Raw genomic sequence first — 8,778 nt, 5'->3', positions numbered from 1 at the left:
GGGGGGTCCACGAAGCACCCTTTCAAAGATCCCCTGACGACCGAAGTTACTGGGGTGTAGACGATGGGGAAGTGTTTGTTAAATGCGGGGATCCGGTTAAAAATAGGTTCTGAGTTGCTAACCAGATGTGAGTCATTGTAATTCATAATATGGTGTGGAAATTTGGAGGGGCGCCGTAAACAACAACCACAAAAAAGGTAGTGGTTTTAGGCTCGGATTGTGAAGGACGTTTTCAGGTTTGTTAGTGTGTTGCATCTCAAAGGAAAAGTGAATCCATGTTGGATGGAGAACTGGCTCAATGAACCGGACCCTGCGGTCAGATGTGGGAGAAAGAGCAAAGACTGGTTTGACCCCGGGTGAAGAGATGTGAAGAGGGATTTCACTGTTGAGCTTAGGGAGATCGTGTAGTAAGATAGATGCTGCTTAGCAGGTAAAACTGCTCCAGAAAGACTTATTTTTTGTGTGATTGTGAAGTTCATAGGACTTAGGTGGTCTGTTGGACTTGGATGGAAAGAGATGTGCATTATTTTCACTACATTTTACTTACAAGGTTGCATTTCCCTTACTTATGAATGGAAACTACAGCTCACTGTGGCATTTGTGAAGTTGTCATCCCCAAATAATCCAGTTATCAGGGGCTCGATTCTGATTCATGGCAACCTCATGTGAGTTATGAGTAGAGGTGTGGTGTGCTCAGGAGGATTTTCAGTGGCTACTTTTTCCAACGAAGTCCCAGGCGTTTCTTCCAAGTCACCTCTGGATCGACTTGGATCTCCAACCTTTTCATCTGCCATGGGGTATGTTAACAGTTTACACCCTTGGGTACTCCTTTGTCATCAATAAGGCTTTCAAATCATATTTGTATCACATTACAGCTGTTATAGACATCTAGAACTATATTCATGCTCCAGTTTTTCAAAGTTTACAGTCATCATGACACATCACCAAGTTTATTATTTAATGTGATAGAGCAGTACATATATATATATATATATATTGCAAGTTTCATTTTTTATAATGATTATAATATACTTGATAGGTAAATCTTTATTTTCCTTCATTACATTCTTCAGCAAAAGGGTCCAGAGGCTTCACCAAATTTCAACAGGGCTGTGCGGTGCAGAAAAGGTTCAGAGCTCTCTGACTGTAATGGAGAGCAGTAATTTAAATTTGCCTACCTTTCAGGAAGTTTTGTACGAATCTGTGGGTTCTGGATATATTTAAAAGTGTTGTATTGTGTAAGTTCTAGGCAAATCTATCGACCCCTTCACAGACAGTGGTTTTCAGAGTATCAAGTTTCACTTTGCAAAATTTTTATCAGATTTCCTCTGCAGAGTTTCCAGAACAAGATTTTCTGACTGAAATCTTGTTAAACTGGAGTGCCCCGAAACCCAGATGCCTTTCACACACATTTAGTTAACCCTAGACTGAATTCACTATCTTTGTAACTGTGTAAATACAGAGGAAGAGATGATAAGAATGTATTCCCTATATTTTGGTCTTTTGAGACAGAAAACCAGAGTGTGCCAGCCAGAAGATAAAAATTATGACTAATAAGCCACATTTTTTCATTGTGAAGAATGCTCTAAAATTAAACATGTATATATAGTTTGTCAGCTCTAGCAGAGAAATGTTCCTGTTACCAATGCTTTTCTTTGAGCAGTTTCATTAGTAAGACACATTGAAAAGATAACTTGTAACATCTATATTTTGGATCTTGTTAAAATATGAGCGGCTATAAGCATTATGAAAATTGTTTGATGAAAAGTGTGACTAACTTGACGTGTGACTTCACATTTCTTGTGCTTTCAATTTGGTCACAGTTTAGGATCATGCTTCCCAAAACTACTCAAATTAAACAAAGCATTTCATTTGAGTTTGAGTAATCATTAAAGAAGCGTTGTTAGGATTTAAAATGTTGATACTCAAATATTATGCCTGTGTCATCTTTTAAAATTGGTTTTGAAGCCCTGAACTTTAATATTTCAATAACAACAAATAGGGAATCCCCTAAAATCATCCTTAAGTTTTAAATCGCCTTTCAATTGTTGATGCCTAGGAATACTATTTTTCCCATTTAAAAAGTGCTATTTCTTAGTATATCCTAAATGATAATTTTATATACTTTCTAATTTAACTGGTGCCTCAAATTCAGGAAAAGTGTATTTAATCTTAAAAGTAGAATTACTCAAATACTTTTAAGTAGAGTAGATATTTAGCAAGTTGAATATCCAGAGTGGAAAGTGACACTGTCATTAGGGCTGTGATACAGTGTGCATGGACTTTAAAACGGCAGGAACCATACTAAATCTGAAATTTACGCTCTGCTGTTTTTGGAAAGCGTCATCCCAAGTTGTGCTGCAGGCCCTTGTTTCATTGGTGCTTGATGTAAAAACCAATGAGCTAGACTTCGGATTTTGTGTGCTTGCCTTGATGCAGAGTTGTTGTGATGTCTATGTTGAGCCGGTATTACATTTATCAAATGGTGGGCACCTTTATTATGACTAATTTGTCACACAGATTTAACCATTGGTTATTTTAAAATCAGGAGAAATTATGTTACACTGTGTAGTGAACTTAAAGAAGCCTAAACTTTTATTCTTCTTACTGTACTTGGGTGATTGGATAGTTGGACAAAATTTTTTAGCTCACAAACACACAGAAACCACTAAAACTAATAAATTCAGAAATATCGCAAGGAACAAAAATCAGTTGTATGTCTATGCACAAACAATGGACAACCTGAACATGAAATTAGTAAAGTAATTCCATTTACAATGGCATAGAAAAATAGTAATTTTCTTAGGAGCATATTTACCAAAAGAAATGGAAGAGATACATACAAAAACTACAAAAGCTTACTGAGAGAAATTAATGATGGCCTAATTAAATGGAAAGAAATCTTTTGTACTTGGATTAGGCAATATAATACTGTTAATGATGGTAAGACCCCTCAGATTGATCTACACATTTTGTGCAATCTCTGTCAGGAACCCAGCTGCCCACCTTTGACAAGCATGTGGGAGTGGTGAGGATCCAAGAATAGCCCAAACCATCCTGAACAAAGTTGGAGGACTTATACTTCACAACTTCCAAAACAGAACTGCGCTCCAGTAATTGAGACAGCGTGGTGGCATAAGAATAAATATATAGGTCAATGGAATATAATTGAGAATTCAAAAATAAGCTCTTACGTTTATGTTCAGTTGGTTTTCAGCTAGGGTGCCAAGAGAGTTCCAATGGGAAAGAATACCTTTGTCGCAAGGAATGAAGTTGTATTGTCTTACACATAACTCAAAATGTATCAAAAGTCTGAATGTAAAAACCTAAAGGATACAACTCTGAGGAGAAAAGTAGGTGCAAATTGTTTGTGACCTTGAGCTAGACTGTGGTATCTTAGGTAAGACATCAGAAGGATAAGCAACAAAAGACATAAATTGGACTGCATCAAAATGAAAATGTTTTGTTCTTCACAGGACACCACCAGGGAAGCTGAAAAGATACCCTGCAGAACAGGAGAGCATATTTACAAATCACACACCTGAAAGGAGATTTGTATCTAGAATCTAAAAAGAACTTTTTCCAACAAGAAGATCAATTTACAAATGGGCTAAGGATTTGACAAGAGAGTTTTCCAATGAAGATATACAATAACACTTGAAAAGATGCTCAGTTTGCTTCCATGTATGGTGACCCTAGAGAACAGAGCAGACCGCTCTGTAGTTTCCAAAACTGTAATCTCTGCAGACAAAGACTGTCTCACCTTTGTCCTTTGAAATACTGACCTTTTGGTTGGTGGTGAAGCCCTTGACCACAGTGCTACCACTCCTTGACTGGATGACTGTAAATATTTAAGTAGTCATCTAGATGCACAAAACCAAAAATTAATTCAAAATAAAATGGATAATGAATCTGAGGTGCTTCTGGCAATGTTTGCCATTGTTGCAAATTTCTTCAGGCAAAAAGGGCTCGAGAGCGGAGTAAGTTTAAGAGGCACAATTAGACCAGGTTAGATAGAATTTAAGAAAGGAAAGGCTTCCCCTCACCAAGAGCTTTATGGAATAACAAGTACTAAAGCTATAGGTATAATAAACACTAAAGGTATTTATATTATAGATCGTAACATATGTGAACAGCCATTGAGCTGAATCTGAATCATGGCTACCCTACTACATAGGATTTCTGAGGCGTTGTTAGTCTTCCCGTCTTTAGAGGAGTAGACAGCCTCACATTTCTCTGGCAGAGCAGTTAGTGTGTTTGAATTACCAATCCTGCCCTTAGCAGTCCAGTGCTTACTTGACAAGGTCTCCTGTTTATTATATATAAAGGGGTTTCAAAACATTTGTAGGAAAATGGCATTAAAAGATAATGGGATTTTCCCATGAGAATTTTGAAGCTCCCTCATGTGAAAAACCTGCTACCATCCTGTCAATTCCTTGGGTGGCACGTTCAGCTAGGTGCTCCCCGACTCACTGATTGGGTGGCAGTTAGAAAGCACACCGCTTAGAAGAGAGGACCGGTGAACTGCTTCTGAAAGGTCCCACTCTTCCAGACCCCACTGAGCACACACGGGGTCACCGTAATGCTACAATAAAAATAATAAACCTCTGAGATTTGCCAGTAAAAAATTGTTTGAGACACCTTGACTTATATTAAATGCCTCCTAGTAATGAAGTATATACAAATTGAGTTTGTAATTTTATTAGTGATCTGTTGCTGTTGTAAACTTGTTAAAGTTGCTGGCTTTAACAAATTTATTTTCTCACCGTTTAGGAAGCTAGACATCGGAATTCAGGGTGCCAGCTCTTGGGGAAGGTCCATGTCTCCTTTCAACATCTATGGGCCCCGTGGGCTCCATGTGCCTGGCATCTGCCTTCCCCTGGGTCTTGGAAGTCCCCAGCACAGGGACCCTGGGTCTGAAGGGTGCGTTCCATTCCTGACTCTTTTCTTGGTAGTTGTGAAACCCTTCTCCTTCCTATATATCTGTCATGCAAGTTAAAAACTGACTTGAGTAAGGGTGGTGACTTGAATAAAGGTGAAACTGAAGATATACCACATACTGATCCTGCCTCAAGATATTAGGAAAGAGTTTAGGATTTACAGCACACCACAAATACAGGATTATTACATCGGGCCACAAAATGGGGACGACAACCACGTAATACTGGGAATGATGACTGCGCCAAGTTGACACATTTTGAGGGGGACAAAATTCAATCCATAGTAACTTCCAATGAAAGACTATTGGATTGTAAATAAACACTCTTAGTGCTAAAAATAGTGAATCCGTTCTGGTTTGTTCCTGAGGAATGAATCTTGAGAATTCATTCTGCATCATTTATTTGTAGACTTAAAAATTCAAAAACAAAAAAAGCACAGCAAGACATTTTAGACCATTGGGTTTTGCGTTTAACGTTAAATGTGGTGGTTTTAGTTGTTGAGTGATCCCTTGTGTGTAGTGTAGAACTGCTGTATACATTTTCTAGGTCTGACCTTTGGTTAGTGGATTGCCTGCCATGTCTCTTCTGGGTGGGTTAGAACTGCCACACTTTCCGCTAGTAGTCATACGGGTAGCCATTTTTGCCACCCAGTGATTCCTAAAATGCCTTCATTTGCTGAGGATCATCTGTTTGTTTGTTTAAAGAGAAATCAGCATCTTTGTACTTGTCAGTTTCTAGAGTGGTGCCAGGGGATCATTTTTATTCCTAGGTTCTATCTGAAAGCAGTGGTGTCTGAGGTCGGGGTGTTTGGGGGGAGAGTGGAGATAAGATCTGCATATCTGAAAAAGAATTTTGGCCTTTGCTACAATGAAGATACTACACAGCCTTGGGTAGCCAGAAGCATTCAAAGGGGTTTGAGGAGTGTGTGCAGGGAAGACCCTTTGGAGGAATAATCCAGGACAGTGTGTTGTTATTAGGTTCCGTTGGGTTGCTTCCCACCCATAGTGAGTGACCCTGTGCACAAGTGAAGGAAACTGCCTGGACCCTCATAATATTCCTATGCTGCAGCCTGTCGTTGCAGCCTTGGTGTCCGTCCATCTCTGAGGACAGTCCTCTTTTCTGCTGCCCCTCCACTTTACCAAAGGTGATGTCCTTCTCCAAGGACTGATCTCTTCTGACAACATGCCCCAAGGATGTAAGAGGAAGTCTCACCATCCTTGCTTTCAAGGACCACCTTGGCCATACTTCTTCAAAGGTAGATGAGTTTGTGTTTTGAGCAGCCCAGGACAGTGTAGTAGATGAGAAATTAGCTATTCCTAGGAGATGTCAGAATGGGAAAATTGTCAATACAATCCCTACGTCTATGGGGTTCAAAACAAAAAGAAGCTAAACACAGTCCTTGAGTCAATTGATTCATATGCAACCCTATAGAGCAAAGTAAAACTGCTCCCTTGGGTTTCAAAACAAAACCTTACTGCCATCAAATGGATGCTGACTCATAGCGCCCCTATTGACTGGGTAGAACTGCCTCTGAGTCCGTGAGACTGGAACTCCGTACAGCTCCTGGTTTGGGACTGATCTTTGGGATTGCAGCCCAGTGTGAAATCACTATACCAGCGGGGTTTAGGAGACTGAATTTTTACAGAACTTCAAATTCTGTTCCTTTGGTGTGAAAGTTCTTATCTTGGGTTTCCCCACCTTAAAACAGATTGCATACAATACCTGGCCTTTTGTGATTAACTAACTTCACTCAGCATAATGGTTTCCACATCCATCCATGTCATGAGGTGCTTTGAAGTTTCATCTTTGTTTTATAGTGATGCATTGTTTATCCATTAGGGATGATAGAGCAATAGGCTACACAGAAACTAGATGGGGTGTTAACTTGGTTGAAGTAGAAGATGGTCGTCTATAAGAGGGAGAAGAGAAACCAAGGATTGGGGAGGGAGGGGTAAAGTATTGGGGGATGATTGGTTTAATATGTTGAAGACAAAGTTGATCTGAAATATATACCCTCACCTAATACACAGTTTAAAGAAACAAAACTTCATGGACTCGGGCAACTTCATCTTTGTCCTGTGGAGCAGCTGGTGGAGTTGACCTGGCTGACCTTGTGGTTAGCAGCCCAGCATTTAGCCCACTGCATCCCTAGGGCCCCTTGGGTTGTAAAGAGAGCTTATTCAATAGGGACTTGCCTGCAAGGTACTAAGGAGGTTGGCAGCTAGGTAGGGTTTGGGCCTTTCAAATGGTTTAGGTTGATAGGGTGCTCAGCTACCAATATGAAAGTATGAATTGAAAGGATTTCCTTTTTTCTACAGAAATATTTATGGCCTAAATAAATGTAAGAGTCAAGTTAGAAAAAACTGAGTAAAGACTGAATTTTCTAAAGGTTATATTGACGTAGTTTGTTTGTGCCCTATGTTTTTTAAAAGGAACTACAATGACTCTGAAACCAAAGGAGAGATCTTTAATTCCTTAGTGCAATATTTTGGTGATAGTTTGGGGCGAAAGGTTAAAGCAATGCCATTAGTTGAAGAAACTTCTTTACTTGAAGATTCGTCAGTGACTTTGCCTGTGGTAATAATAGGTAAGTTACTGCGTTTTATCTTTTTTTTCCCTCCCCCCGTTCATTTAATCTCTTAAAATTAGTTCTAACCCTGACTACTTTTATAAAACTACAATTAACACCAAGTTCCTAGAGATCGTATTGAAAAGTATTCTTAGGTTGCTTGATTTGTTAAAACAACAAAAAAGCAAATCTTTAGCGTGTGTAATTAGTTAATATAACAAGTTTATGTTGGTACAGTGCAATGTATTTTATCGAGGGACTAATAATACTATTATTGGTAACTACTGCTAGTCATTGTAAGTGGTCAGTGTCATGATACTCATGATAACCCAAGTTGGACTACTGCACAAAGCATTCTCTGTACACTGTTGGATTGTACTGTGTACCCACAGCACTCCACTGTTGCTAGACTGGATACTGACAGGGAAATTAAAGGTGCAACTGACAGTGCACGTTAATAATCATGCTCAGTAATGGACACACAGTGTAATGTACTGCAGTGCTGATTGCAATGACCGTTAATCATCCTATTACTGTTGTATATTCAATATATCTTTTCCTTTCATTTTTCCACAAACTCTTTGAAGCCCTTTTGTTTGTATTAGTCTTTATTGCCGCAGTAAGGGATTATTTCAAACCTAGTGGCTTTAAACAAGATAAATGTGTTTTGTTTTTTTAATCATTTTATTGGGACGCGTACAACTCTTATCACAATCCATCCATCCATCCATTGTGTCAAGCACATTTGTATAGATAAATGTGTTCTCAGTCGATTTGTTGAAAACTCTTGATACTCATCTCACTGAGCTCATATCAGTGTGGTACCAGAGCTGCATTTTATTCAGAGGTTTCAGGGGAGAATCTTTCCTTTTCAATGTTTAGGGCTATTCTCATTCCTTGGTGTACAACCTCATATCCTTTTAAGTCAGCAACACTGTATCTCCTACTCACTTTCTTCTAATCACAGCTGAGAAAGGCGCTCTGCTTTTAAGGACCCATGTGATTGATTTTATTGGCCCTACCTGGTATTCCAGGCTACTCCCAGTCTCAGCTTTTTAAGGCATCTACTAAGTACTGATTCAGGCATCTTTGGGTGCATGTATGATTCTGTTTACTGTCAGTCTGTGAGTTGCCTCTCTGCATGCTTTCTTTTGTTTGGTTTTTGAGTTTTGTGGGTTTCTGTTTGATTTTACTGCTGTGTGTCTATCAACTAAGTTAACTGCCTCAGATCCAGTTTTCCACTATTTAAATGCTTTTATTCATTTATTT

General features: G+C 39.1%; 1 protein-coding gene across 1 annotated transcript in view; it reads left to right on the top strand.

The window, feature by feature from the left end:
* Positions 1–6,165: 6,165 nt before the first annotated feature.
* The window catches only part of OSGIN2 (oxidative stress induced growth inhibitor family member 2), a 13,712-nt gene continuing 11,099 nt past the window's right edge, over positions 6,166–8,778 (top strand). Inside the window, 2 exon segments of the mRNA XM_004697482.3 lie at positions 6,166–6,195; positions 7,373–7,527. Of these exon segments, the coding sequence (XP_004697539.3) occupies positions 7,461–7,527 (67 nt within the window). The 5' untranslated portion in view covers positions 6,166–6,195; positions 7,373–7,460.

The sequence above is a fragment of the Echinops telfairi genome, unplaced genomic scaffold, assembly GCF_000313985.2.
Source record: "Echinops telfairi isolate 266 unplaced genomic scaffold, ASM31398v2 ScPeMD7_1;HRSCAF=3_0, whole genome shotgun sequence".
Classification (NCBI taxonomy): Eukaryota; Metazoa; Chordata; class Mammalia; order Afrosoricida; family Tenrecidae; genus Echinops; species Echinops telfairi.
This window is presented reverse-complemented; position numbering and strand designations above follow the sequence as displayed.